Here is a 15,000-nt window from a genome sequence, read left to right as displayed (position 1 = left end):
TAGACAAAATCATATGTAATGATATACCGTCACCGTACGTTGATGTCTTTAGCTACTTGCTAGTGATGAAGTCAGTTATGCGTAGCAGCAAAATGTGCCTCTGATCTTAATCTTGTGAGAAGTCTAATTATTTTACTACCTATTTCTTTGATTAATCACAGTAAAATGCACTAACTGGAACAGTCTAATCGGTGTCATTAATTTAATTCTTTAATGGGGGTTTTAGTTCGTGGTTCTCACTATGGGACATTGTGTGTTCATATTCATATGTCATGTTTAAGATGAATTTAGAGTCCTGAAGAGCAGCTCAGCCCCTTTTGAATTGACCTCAGGTCACACTTGCTCCAAAAATATCAGGTTAATATTAGTTTTCTTCCTGCTGAGATTAGCTTTATGGACACACCGTATATCAGTTGGTCTTGCTAACTGGATCTATGGTATTCTGCTCTAATATGCAAACGAGTCTCTTTTCTAATATACGCGAAATGTGCCCTGGACGGAGGTAATCAAGGGAGAATCCGTTAGCTATACGCTCATTAGAAAAGTCTGGCAGTTACCCCTGACGACAGAGCCGAGTTTCCACGGTTACACTCAGGTGGACGTAAATGGAGAAAGGAGGAAAAAAAAAAAACTTTTTCACTACCCAGTGGGACACAGCTAACATTCCATCTGAACCATTAGCCTAACGGTTAGCCACAGTATTGCTAAAAAAAAAACCCCCACACAAACATGGATGTAAAGGACACTGAAGGAGTGAACATGCCATCTTCATCCCATTTTCTGTCAAAAATCCTCATTGATAATCATGGCTCTGCTTTACTGGCTGTTCCGACTACTGCTGAGCTATAATCGAGACTGTCTCTCTTCATTTTTTTTCCCTCCTTTTCTCACCACACTTCCTTTTCTGTTTATCTGTCAGTCCTGTTGTGTGTCAGAGAAATCATTTGTCTCTTCTGGTTTTCTTTTCCAGAACAAAGTGACGTCCGCTCACCGCGGGCCCGGGGGAGAGACTCATGGAAGAAAGGTAAAGGATATGTGGAGTTACATTTCACAATGGGATTAGGCTAGATTATGCTCGATTAGATTAGATTAAGATTATGTAATTTAGAAATGAAATCTTGAGAGGTTGTTTCAGGCCATAGACAACCATTCTCCATGTGGGTGCTTCATAATTAATGTTTTAACAATACAGATGTGGTAAACTAAAACTTCAGATGTACAAACATGTCATACTTTGCAAAATTGAAATAGTGCTTCTATATTGAACTGGTTACACGGTGATTCAGCCTTGTGTGGTCCTAAGTGAATGACAATAAGAAGTGGGTTGAAACTAACTGAGTCATCTTTACAAGGTTGAAGAGGGTCTCTCAGACTATATCTCTAATACTTTCTCACAGGTTTGGCGTTAAATTTTGATTGGTCAATCGGCTTAATAAACTGTTTGAAGTCTCCAATCAGTCGTGCTGGTTATCCCTGAGGAGATGATTATATTATGTCGACCACAGTCGACAGCTTGCACTAAGTTTGAGTGAAATTTGTAAAAGTGAAGGAAACACAGATAATAAAATATGATGCATTTGATAACACATGGCAAACAGAACATTTCTCCCAAGCCCTGCAGATAACAGTTAATGTTGGATTCAACAAGTTTGTCATGGGCTGTAAATTATAATTGATTATTGCTTTGGTCTGTTTTTGGTGTTTAAGATTTGAGCCTGTGACATTGTGTGTCCTAACTATCTATGTAATGGATCACATGCATCTCTGGTTTTGTATGTGAGCTTGGGGTAGAAATGGTAGAATGAGTATATAAATATCAGATACTTTTGAGCGGTGTCCTAGAAGAAGTTTTGATCGGCTGTGAATATGTTGGCCATGACGCCTGTTATTACTATGTCCACTGTTTTCTTACTATCTTTACTTTTCTCCTACTGTCACCCAGTCTCTGCCACCTGCTTTTAGTCCAAATCTTCAATCCAGTCTCTGCATCAGTTTATTTAGTTACTTACTTCCTAATATTAATATTTTTGGATGGTAAAAGGGACAGGCAGATATCGTTTGTAGTGAATGAGTTTTTCACACACTCTTCGCACAAGGTGGAATAGCTCGCGTAGGATTCGCTGTGATTAAAAATTCTAAATTATTTCTCTAAAAAGTGCTCCGCCACCCATTGCTCCGGTGTATTGTTACTGGAGCGTCGCTCCTTTTTGTGAAAAATGAAAACTCACTGTCACTCTTCTCTCTTTTGTGTGTGCGTTCATCCATAAAACATAAATGGCTTTTTTTTTTTTTTTTTTCCCTCTCCTGGTTCAGAGAAAATTAGTGTGGTTATGATTGCATTACCCACCGGGTCGCTCCCTCTTTTCATTCGCTCGTTCATCTGTCATGGATGGAGTGATAAAGCATTCTCTACCTGCCTCCCTACTGTGTGTGCACGCACGCAAACACACACACACACACACACACACACACAGACTCTTTTTCTCTCTGTTTAGTATTCATGCTCTCCTCCTTTGAGTCTCCCTGCGTTTCATTCAGAGTGACAGGATGCTGTCGGGACAAAAGAAGATGTGACCCTTCAACCCCTTCCTCCTCCTCTCTTATCATTATCTAACCCCCCCCCAACAACCCCCCCTCCCTCCAACACACACACCTATTATGAGAGGCAGTTAATCGCCTGATAAGCAATGGCCATAATTACAGGGGTTCCTTTTTAGCAAGGCAATTACATGTGAACACACCATTATACCTATGATCTGACTGAAGCATCTGCAAACATTCTGACTTCAGCAGCTTATGCCTGAAACTGCGTCAAACCGCATCAGGCTCTGTGTGGACATCTGAGTCATTGTAAACCTTTTTTTTTTTTTCAGCGTTGTCCAGGCCATAAATCCTAGTTTAACAGTATCATTCTCAACAAACTAAGACAAAGGGCAACTTCATTCGAGTCAGGTATTAAAGACTTTATTAGGAACCAGAGTGTGTGCTGTGGACAGAAGTAAAAAGTCATGAAAGGGGAATCTGGAAAATTGATGAAAAAGCTCCACTACTCATTGGATATGGAGGACACTCGAAGCCATAACTAACTTCAGAGCAAACCCTTGTGAGATTTACCACCGCAGTCTATCCCTGATGAACATGTTAAACAACTTTTTTTCCCTATGATTCGATTTACAAAACAAAACTCCACCTGTCTGCGGTCCCGGCGGCACAAGGGTCTAAGCCGGTCTAAGTCTCGGAGACTAACGCGATCAAATCCTTGCAAAGCAGCTGTCTCGAACTGTGTTACGTCCCCAAAAAAAACCTTAAAACGTCAATCTCACACACGCTGTGTCTGAAACGCCGAGGTTCCTCACGGCCGTGTGCTCAGGGACTTAGGGGATATGCTCCCTGTTTACCTGTGACCTTAAAAATCGCACACGACACGAATTGCGTCACTGTGTAAGCCTTTGACATTACTGTTGAGTGGATTGTCAATAACAAGGAATTTATATATGCAGGTGCTATTCAGAATTTGACTCCTTGTACCAAGACAGCAGTATTGGTCTGAATGCTCCCAATAGATATATATATATATATATATATATATATATATATAAAGAAAAAGTGTTTTTTTTTTCTCTGAAAGCATAGTAAGGGATGCTCTCCTGTCATTGGTTGTGTAACAGTTGAGATGGTGAATCAATTTCCTGTTGGTCACTTTTCTAGTGATTTTCTATGGGACTGTATGACTCTGTACCCTCATCTAAACCGTTACTGAGATTAGTACCTTTAAGAGTGTAGTGGCTGGATGTTTTGGATGCCAGTGCATTGGCGCAAAATTGCAAGGCCTTTGCTTCCATAACCCAGAAAATCACTGGAGGCCATCTCTGGTCCACTGAGAACATTTACGCTAAACACTGTCACACAAAATCTCTCAGCATAGTCAAAGATCCCTGTCAACGGCCGGTGTGATATTACAGAATCAGGACGCAAACCTGCTTGTGAGACAGTTTCCACAACCATGTAGTGCAAATATTAAACAACAGTAGCTCTAATGATACTTTCTGTCCAGCTATTTACGTAATCTACCATTTGTATGGTCCTTGCGCTGCGTTATTGCTTGTTGTCGTTGTCGTGGATACTGCTTTTGTCATTCTTTTCTTATCTTGTTAGGTGTTAGAGGTTTGGTGAGTAAGAATTCCACTGCACTTGTGGCATGTGGTGACGGAAAAAACCTTACTTTTTCTCTTGAAAGCCAGCTATTCAGTGTTCGTTGATGAAAAAGATGCCAACACCGTCATATGGTGAATGAGACTAGAGATTTCCAAGAGATACACACACACATGCACACGCTTAACCTCCCGTCGGGTGTCAGTAACCTCCAGTGGAACACCTTTGCATTCTCCACTGCCTCTCCGGGCCGTCGTTGATACCGGACTTACGTCACACTCTTTTTTTCGCCCGCGCAAAGCATCTGTCCTCAAGAGCCCTCGGTGACACCCCCAGACAGTTGTGAACTATTACTGTGGGTGGGCTGAGTTTATCCAGAGCACAGCGGTAAATCTGCAGAGAGCCGTCGTTAATTAATACGCACTTCTCCCCGACCAGCCGCTCTAACCACGCTTTGTAGAGCGCTGTCGAAGGGGTGGGGGGGTGGGGGGGTGGGGAGCAGTTCCAAATGTCAGCTGGAGACCTCCCTCTGTTTTATTTCTTTCAAACGAATTCATTACAGCCAAAACACAGCATTGTATACACACACACACATACACACACACACATACACACGCACACATACTCACACACTCTTATATCTGCCCGCTGTTTTTGGCAGATGCCAAGGGGAAGTGTTAATTTTGAAGATTAATTTGGCCCAGATCTGATACGAGGCCACCTCTCAGGCAAGCAGAATGAGAAAAATCTAGAAAAAGAAAGAGCAGTAATTGTTGAGGAACCGACACAGACTGTGTGCATGCAGAGACCATGCTCCACTACTTCAGTCAGTATTTGTCGAGAGTACAATGTTTGTACTGGCAACCCTTTGATGACTCCCTGTCACTGAAAGACAGGACCTCCCCTATGCAAAACAAATCTGAATTAGTTTGGGCTGTCATCTCCTCTTGATAACGAGCTGGAGATGGGGTGGAATAATACACACGCATGGGCCAAAGGTTAACAAATGCTTGGATGGATGGGTTTGTCAGTTAGTTGACTGGAGTTAGATTGGTTGGTTGTACCATGCTTGTATGTGTTGTCTCCGAAAACGGATAGCACTGGACTTCTAACAGATATAATCATGTTACCCAGTGTCATCATGTGACAGAACTTAATTGCTGTCTTAAAGAAAAAACGTAGTAATTGCGGTGGTATTTCCCGTCACTTGGGAATTAAATGACAGTAAACTTTGTAATTTCTCTCTCTCTCTCTCTCTTTCGCTCTCGCTCTCTGACTAATCTGAGCAGATGTTTTGTTGTAACGTTATGCTCCGAAGCTTAACTCTGATGTCATCTGTTTGATAGCGCACAGATGGTTCTATGGTGATGTGTGAATAGTTCTAAAGGGCTGAGCCGGCAACAGAATCACCGTGATCAACGTCTAGACAAAAGATGGTACTTTTCGGTGTTTAAAACGCCAGTCGACCAGCTTTTGAAGTGGAGCACTGATGTCAGACAGTTTTTAAAATGACTTCAACACTTGTCAAACTCGATTCGCAATCGGTGTCTGGCGCTAGCCACTGTGAAAAGTTGTTTTCGTCAAATGTTTTCTTCTCTTTTATTAGCCTACTGTCGTCGGGCCAGCTGCCCATCAAAAACGTCGGGTAATTGGTTTATTTAAATCAGCGCTGGAGTAAATAAGTGTTTCTTCGTGGTTTTAATGAAAGCTGCGACGGCTGAATTAGCCTGTCGCTCTTTGCCACTGTCACGCAGAATCGGTGCTGTCCAGATGTAGCCGTCACACATACACATATATTTTTTTCCTCATTCCGCTACATAATAATTGCTTTTTTATTATTGCAACTCCAAAGGCAATTGGCGCGTTCGAGCTCGCGCGCGCACGCACGCATGCACCACTGTAAGGAGGAAAACAGTTTTCTTTTATTTACCGCCCTTTTTTTCCTGCTCAACATTGCACTCTGTAAAGATTGTTCCTAGTGCAGTGTAATATATGGGGACTTTCTCCTAGACAAATCCCTAAGGAGTACTGCCTCTCACCCCTGTGACCCCAGAATCTGAGTATCGGTGCGTAGTAGTTCTTGATCCTTTGTCACTGAACACTTGGTTAGCCAGCATGCTTTCCCTAAGGCTTTTTCTAGACTGCACAACCACTTTATAATATGACCTAAAATGGCAGACATGTAATGCAGCTCAGGCTAGTTTTATTTGTTTAATGTGTTTTACAATAGGCTCAGTCACAGAGCAGCTGTACAGAGTGCCCTGACCTGAAACATTCGCAGTGAGCATGCCTATGGCAAGTCCCATGTGCTATAAATAGGAAGAAACCTACAACTGAGCTAAGACTCGAAAGGGAGGACCCATCCCTCTCTGACTGACTGTTGTCATTTGATTAATTGGTTAAATTAGAGGTCCAAATTTAGAATGCTAGAGGATAGGTGAGATTCCTAAGATGCAAGTTGTATGAGTACAGAGGCAGTGAAGTCCTCCTGCATCAATTCTCAGGGAGAGTCAATGAGTTTATGTGAAATCTTTTTCAAACAAGGGCACAGTTCCACATATAATTTTGATGAAAAACTACCCTGAGGGAGTGTCACACACTGTTTAAATCAAGCATCTGAAAATTATAGATAGACCAAAAAAGAAGAAATATTAAGAGAGACTCATATCACCACTAAAGCGAACAGATGAAAAATAAAATCAGTCAGAAGTAAAAAATTGGGACAACGAGGCAAAAATAGAAAAGTAAGTACAACAATGACACACACACACACACACAGTTTTTCCCCCGACTTCTCGAGTTCACTATTTTTTTTTTCGTTCTCTTTTCTTGTCATTTCTTTTCATCATTATTTTAAATGTCAAAGCATCACAGTGTAGTCATTCATGCATTTCTCTATCTGTCTCTAATCATTGCTGAAAATGTCAGTTTAAAATGGTCAATTAACTCCACCGTGTTGACTTTAAAGAACGAGGCAAGTCCAAAAATTGAGGTAAGAAACACAAATAAATCCAGAGAGCGAATAGGACTGCGTATGGTTGGTGCTCTATCCTTGCCCCCCCCCCAACAACATATTGATGAATATCAGACTACCATGACATTTTGGTGACTTTTACAGCCGATGCTAAAAGCTACATCAAAGTAATATGACACAGGCGCAGTATTAGTATTTTTCTTTCTCCGTTTTACAAGAATCCCCAGCAAATTGCCTGGCTTAGGTTTCTGCCATTGATATTTGTTTGTAGTAGTCATCCTGGTTGTTTGAGTATAATCCTTTGATATTGTGGGGGGGGGGGGGGTTCATTTTAATTTTAATAAGTTTTTCTGTTGTTTGCTGAATGTGTTGTCTGAGTTTATGAGATTGGAGTGTCTGTTCAGTTTCATATTACTGAGTCAATTGGAAGTTGTTGGGAGTATGTTTGGTGAACTGTGGGGTCTCTAACATTAAACCTGTACCTGGTATGGTGCTGGGTTTGTTATGTGTGAGAGGATATTGATGATCTCTTTCTGTATTGGTTTGTAGCTGTTTGCTGAGGCCACATTGGATGCTCAGCAGATCCAGGCCTGGGATCAACTCCGCTGCATCTACAGAGGACCATCCAGGGTAGGACAAACTTTATGTTCTCTGTCTCTAACTCTCTCTCACACATGCACACACTCGCTCTCTATCTCCTCTCTCTCTCTCACACACACACACACACATACACACACACACACAGACTCTCTCTCCATCTCCTCTCTCTCTCTCTCTCTCTCTCTCTTGTTCTCTCACACACTCACTCTCTATATCCTCTCTCTCTCTTACTCCCTCTCTCATCTGTATCCAGCCCTGATAGAGGTCTGTGAGATTGGGTCAATGTGTCCTGTGTTTCCTCAGGAACAACACTCCAGAAACACTAGTTTACTTTAGTCATTTGTTACCATGCATCAGTCCCTCACACAGCCCTCGCCCACACCAGGCAGACCACTCCCATTCATTTGAGTCAGTGTCACCGATCTCATCTGGTCCACTCAGGCCTCATCTACTCAGATTTAGTCTGGTCAAACGGGGCACGCTGTGAAGGTACCTGACCTAATCTTGTCAGGTGCGGTATAGGTGAATGATCTGGACCAGCTTTGTCTTATTTGATCTGATGTGTTCTGATCTAGTCTGATCCAGTATGATCTGGTTTGAGAGCATGCGCGCGCGCGTGTGTGTGTGTGCTGGGTTTCTGAGGCGGTTAGATGGGCTCGTGGGTCATTAGATAAGACAGATGTAGTCTTTGATGTGAGGTGGTCAGCCGTGTGGCTGTGGAGTGGTTTGTGTGAACTGAGAGTGGGTTTTCTATCAGTGAGTCATCCCTCTATTCAAATGCAAACACGGCAGAGTCCTGCTGACCTCCTGCCACTCCCTCCCCTCACTTCTCTCTCTCTCTCTCTCTCTCTCTCTCTCTCTCTCTCTCTCTTTCTCTGTCTCTCGCTCTCCTTTTTCTCTCTCTTTCTCCAGATGACTTTCTGTCTTCTGCTGTCTTGCTCACTCTGGGTCTTTCCCTTTGTCTCTCTCTGTTCTCTCATGTTCTCTCTCTATTTTCCTATTTCATTTACACACACACACACTTTTTTCTGTTTAAGGACCTCAGTCAGGCTGTCTTTATTTCTCTCTCTCACTCATGCTCCATGTCTGTCTCTAGTGTACTGTGAGATGTCTGTTATAGAGAATACAGCATAGAAATGAAGTCCAGTGCAGAGTAATGGCATGTCACCAAAGCATTCCCTGTCCTTGACAGTGTCACAAAGACAGATCTTATCACACACACATACACACACACACACACATGCTCACTCTCTGTCTGTCTCTCTCTCTCACATTAGTCAGAGACTTCCTATTGCCTGCAGGATGTCAGTGTTTTCTTACCAGTGACACTAGCATGAAGAATCAATGCGCACGCACACACACACACACACACACACACACACACACACACACACACACACATTTATTCTTTTCTCCGTTTGTTTTTGTCCAGGAGGCATTTATTTATTGCTGTGTACTGTCTCACTGACTCGACTGTTGATGCCTCAGCTCATAATAATAATAATAATAATAAAAGCTGAATGAACAATGACAGAGCCACTGTTCATTTTTATGTCTATTTCACCATGCCAAGAGATAAGTGATAACTGCAGTCAGTCAGATAAAAGAGAGAGATTGTTGAAATGTAGAAAGTAAGAGAGAGAATTGAAAGAAAATCCTTGAGAGTGGAATGGATACAGATGGGAACAAGAGAGAGAGAGAGAATGAGACAGAATGTGTGGAAGTGTCTGTGTGGAGGAGTGAAAGCCCTTTAGATAAGGATGCAGGAGGATCCCAGACACCAACACAAATCCCCAGAGTGTGAAAAACTACATTTACCACAGGGACAGGCATTCCACACCTTTACCACTTACATATATGTATAAATACATATATATACACACACACACACACATATATATATGTGTGTGTGTGTGTGTGTGCGCGTGTGCGTGTGTGTGTGTGTGTGTATCTGTATATATATATGTGTGTGTAAGTATGTATGTATGTATGTATGTATGTATGTGTATATATATATATATATATATACACACACACACACACACACACACACACACACACACACATGTATACACACATACACACATATACACATACATACACACACACACACACACACACACGCATACACACACACGCGCACACACACACACACACACACACACCCAATTTAGACACACACACAACGTATATCTGCCTGTGTTTTAGGTGAGTGGTCATTGAGTTAGAGAGCTATTGTCTCTGTTCTTATCCAGTGTATTTCCTCTTTCCATTTCACTGATTAAAGTACGCTTTAATCTCAGACCTTATTAATGCCTTTATTTCACCTCACTGCACCCGCTCCCACCTACGCCACACACACACACACACACACACACACTCTCTCTCTCACGCGCACACGCACACACACTCTCACGCGCACACACACACACTCTCTCACACACACACACACTCACTCACTCACTCACACACACACACACACACACACACACTCACACTCTCACACACACACACACACACACACACACACTCACACACACACACACACTCTCTCTCTCTCTCTCTCTCTCTCTCTCCCTCTCTCTCAAACACACACTCTTGCATGCTCTGTATCAGCACATAGTCTCTGTGTCTCTTATGAACTGCTGCCTGAATGTCAAATTCTGTCATTGTGGACACCAGCTGTGTTTCTCATCTTTAGTCTGAGAGACATCAGTTTTTGGTCCTACACCACAAGACCAACATGTTTGATTCCACAGATCAAAGGTTATGAGAGGACAACTCAGTCAGATGTGATGCTCTAAAGCTCAAATGTAAAATCTGCTGTCCAATGAGTCCCCAAACCTGGAGCGGAAAAACTTTGAAATATGTCATTGTGGGGTTTTTATTTTCATATTACCTTAAAAAAGGTCATTGTAATGACGTACAAGTTAGTGGTTTTCTTTCCTTAATATTAGGACTATTCCTGCTGTTAATTTACCTGTTGAAATGTGACTGACGCATTTCCATATTTTCCATTATCTGAATGCAGTTCCTCCAGCCCTTTCTCCAGCCATGTCAACCCAGAATGTCATGCTTCAGTACAGTTATTTATCAACTTTGAAAATGTTCTGTGTCCTTTATATGCAGATCTCTATAGAATATACCATAAATTCACGTTATTGCATATTTGTTATTTGAGTTCTTATATTATATTGATGTTGTACCATCATTCACACTGTTCAATCTGAAATTGAACAAGAAACTAGAGATAAACTAGTTGATTTTACCTTAGGGTGTTTTTCCTCTGTTTTGGCTGGTATTACTCTCTCTCTCTCTCTCTCTCTCTTTCTCTCTCTCTATCTCTCTAACTCCATCTCTCGTCTGCGATGTCTCTCCTCCTCTTGCATTCTCATCTCAGAGAACAGAGTGTTCTCTTGTTCGAGAACCTTTATGGCAGCTTCGGATTCTTTCATCAGTTCCGGCATTTGTTCTGTCTCTTCTCTTTCTTTACCTTTCTGCTCAATTTTGGCCCCCCCCCCCCATCCCCGCCCCGCCCCGCCCCCGTTTGCCAGTCTTCGGATGTTGAAAGCACTCATTTCTCACCTCAAAATCTTCCAGTTCATAACTTTTGTCAGTGTCTGCCGGATTTTCCATCAATGTCGCTCTGATTTTCTTTGTCGTCTTTCTTGCTCCTATTCCCATCTTTTGGAAAAATGGCTTTTTTTTTTTTTTTTTTTTTTTTCTTTAGCGACCTGTACTTCCCTTCTCTTTGCTTCCATTGCCCCCTCGTATCTGTAACTGTCCTCTGGTCATTTTGCAGTAATTTTTTGTTTCTCTCTGTCCATCTCTATCTTTCTGATGCGTAAACGATCTCATTGACTGTCTCATCTGATTTGACTGTGCAGATCTCACGGTCTTAGTTATGACCCTCTAGTTATCACTAACACCCCTCCTTTGGCGCCAGAGAACACTCAGTCAACCTGTTTACACAGTCTACGTTCGTGCTGAGTGAGACATAGAAACAGACCTAGAAAATTCCATAATCGGTGGATGTTTTTAACCGTATCCGAGGAAGAATCCGTTTATGTATTGTTTATCGTTCGCTCACGTTAGGGTAAATTGCTCTCAAGCTGAGGAGGCTGTTATTTATAGTCTTGCTGGAGATTTTTTTCTGCATATTTACAATGTAACAACAAAGGGGTGCGTTGCAACTCCATCCTACAATGTGTGTGTGTGTGTGTGTGTGTGTGTGTGTGCATTTGTTTGTTTGTTTGCTTGTTTGTTTGTTTGTTCGTTCGTTTATAAAGCTTGCTCAGTTCACGAGCGGTTATGCCATTACTAGGTCCTTCAGGTTAGTACTGTTCACCCCCTTTGACAGCTTAACATTAGTGCAACACAGTTACCCTTAATTTTGCTCAGGACTTCCACACAACAAGACCTCCTGAACAAAGACACCCTTACACAGACGTAACAGATGTAACAGAGGCCACCCCATAGTACAGGACATGTTTTGATGTTCTCTTCATATCCCGTGCCGCCTCCATGAACCTTCCTAATAAAACGAGGAGATCTGCATTCTCCACAATCAAATCATCCACCTCCAGGCTCAGGGAAACGTGTTGATTTGAGGAAAGATGAACCCCAGTACAGGATCCCAGTCTGATCGTCCACCTATGGTTCTTCTCTCGTCCGCCGCGTGCGGCCGACTATACGATCGTGGATTTCGATCATGGTCATGGTTCAATCGTGGATTTCGCCCCACAGGGACGCCCGGAGTCGCATGTTAAACTGAGTGCCCGCTCAGAAATCCACAACGCATGCAGGCTACGCAGGTGAACAATTTAATATCAGCAAACCTCTCTCCGCTGTCATGATCAGCTCACATGGCTGTGAGGGTTTTTTGTTATTGTTGTCTGCAAACATTCATTAGGCTCAAAGGCTTCAACAAGCTCCGGGACCACTAGAATTATCTTAGAGAGAAGAGAAGTAACATGACAACATATTCAGAAAGAAGACGCGTGGAAAAAATAGTTTTGAAGATCTATATTGCACAAAGAAACAGGAACCCAGAACACGTGGAAAAAGACTGGTATGGAATCAACCCTTGATGAATAACCAAATCTACTGGATGATTCTGCCACAGAGAAAGAACTGACAGGTCAGATCCTCACCCCCAAAGCTCAAATAGGCCACCGGCCCCAGATGGCACCTCAACAATACGAACAAATTTGGATTTTGGCCAGTTCAAAACCATTGAGCTTGTTTCCGTGTGTCGGTCTCTTCCCTAACATCTGGAATAGAGGACTCGTAATAGCCATAGTGATGTAGTGGTGGGGTTTTTTTTCTTTCTGCTATTTTCCCCAGGTCTGCTGCTTAATGTATTTATTGCAGTCTAATTCATGTGTATCCATATTGTCCATTATCTGAATATGTAAGAAATTCATTGTCTGTTTATACATGTTTCCACTCTCCAGTCACGAGATGGTGATTTCTTATAATGAAGGAGTTTAATTAGAAGGATTGGTCTGTTTCCGTTATTAGAATGGACACGACCATTGATGATGCATGTATTTTAAGTCCATCTGCATCTGCTGCCTTCTTCATTCATCGTATAATTACATTGTGTACTTCATGTTCTGAGCTATACCGTCGAAAAAAACATACTGCTCCCAAGTCCAACCCTCATCTAACAACTATGTAAATATAGAAAACACGCAGAGAGTGGTGTTGCAATTACAGTGGGAAGTTTTAGGAGTCAGTCTAAATACACCGCAAATTATTTATTTGGCAACCAGAAAACACACAATAAAATGAGTTTACAATGAGTTTACAATCCAAGTTGCCCGTACAGAAACATAAAAAAATACACAAAGACTCTTCTGGTGTTTACAGTAAATGTTAGCTTTTCCTACGGAAAGTCGGAATGTAAATATAATTTTCGTGACACACCTCGGCTTGGTCAGAGCTGTCTAGTGTCCATATCACGCCACTCTGATGTCCCTCTCAGTCGTCCAATCACGTCGTCCGACTGATCTGCCAGCCAATTAGCCAAGAGAGAATGGGATGTGATGTTGCCATGACTATGGGCTGGGTCATTGACCCTAATCCCTGCACCTGAAGGAGTTGTCGTCACAGTAGAGGCAACCCTGCACAGCTATCCCTTGTTTGTAAACTCATCTCAATCCTTTTCTGTGCATTTCTCGTACACTAACTTTTTTTATGGTTCTCCTCAGTTTTCCTTCTATGTGAACTAATGTCGTAAACTTCACTGAAACGTCTGTACAGATATACATTGTGATGCTTTATGTTTTATACTTGATATGATACAGGAAAAAAAAACAACTGAATTTTGTATTCACAGCATGGGTGCTAATGTGTTAGTCATTACAAACGTAATATATTGAAATACAATGTGAGAATATATAACTGTTACGGAAATCACCCTGGAATCTATCATTATAAAGTAAATATCAGGGCTGCCATGAATATTAATATTAATGTAAAATAGACCAGTGTTTTCTTTATTTTACATCCTGGGTCTCCAATGGTAAAACAAAACTCATCTTACGAATAAAGCCAACAGAACTGCACTGTTAGGACTGAAATGAGATGGTTTGAACGATTTGGCCTGTTTTGGAGTGATTTGACTTGGTGATTGTATTTATTGTCTTTTGATTCTGTCAGGTCCAGTGTGTCATTATGTCAGATTGGTGTGTGTGGGAAAGGTGAAGGTAGAGAAAAATGAAGAGAGAGAGAGAAAGAGAAAAATACGGAGGGGAGAGACACATTTTACTCCATTTTGTCATGCTAATGGTTCCTATATCTTTTTATGTCAGAATGGGAGAGAGAGAGAGAGAGAGAGAGAGAGGGAGATGCTAATTTATTCTCTCTTCTCCCTGCAGCTTTACTAATGGTTTCTGTGGGTGAGCTATGGTGAAAGAGAGACAGAGTGTGTTTTAGTCACACATTTTAGTCTGAATGTGTGCACGTGTGTGTGTGTGCATGTGTGTGTGAGTGTGCATGTGTGTGGCTGATATATAGGCAGTGCATGTGCTCTCGCTGTGAGCCGTAGCAAAGCTATCTGTATCTGCAGGCGGAGTTTAGCCTAAGGCTTACAAAACACACACTCACATCCATGTAGGGGTCACCTGTAGCCTGCAGACACACACCTGTGTGTGTGTGTGTGTGTGTGTGTGTGTGGTGTGTATTTGTGTGTGTGTTGGTGTGTTTGCGTGTGCACATGTGTCCAAGAGAGAGAGAGGAAAGGAGGGGGAGAGAGGTTTTCCATGACT

At 42.1% G+C, this 15,000-nt stretch overlaps 1 protein-coding gene across 3 annotated transcripts in view; it reads left to right on the top strand.

The window, feature by feature from the left end:
• vps8 (VPS8 subunit of CORVET complex) overlaps positions 1-15,000 on the top strand; it is a 77,581-nt gene that overhangs the window by 55,564 nt on the left and 7,017 nt on the right. For all 3 annotated transcript variants that reach the window (XM_030779989.1, XM_030779990.1, XM_030779992.1), the window contains 2 exons: positions 971-1,024; positions 7,676-7,756. In XM_030779989.1, the coding sequence (XP_030635849.1) occupies positions 971-1,024; positions 7,676-7,756 (135 nt within the window). The remainder of the gene's footprint in view (positions 1-970; positions 1,025-7,675; positions 7,757-15,000) is intronic.

The sequence above is a fragment of the Chanos chanos genome, chromosome 7, assembly GCF_902362185.1.
Source record: "Chanos chanos chromosome 7, fChaCha1.1, whole genome shotgun sequence".
Lineage (NCBI taxonomy): Eukaryota > Metazoa > Chordata > Actinopteri > Gonorynchiformes > Chanidae > Chanos > Chanos chanos.
The sequence above is the reverse complement of the archived record's forward strand: the minus strand, read 5'-3'. Positions and strand labels throughout refer to the sequence as shown.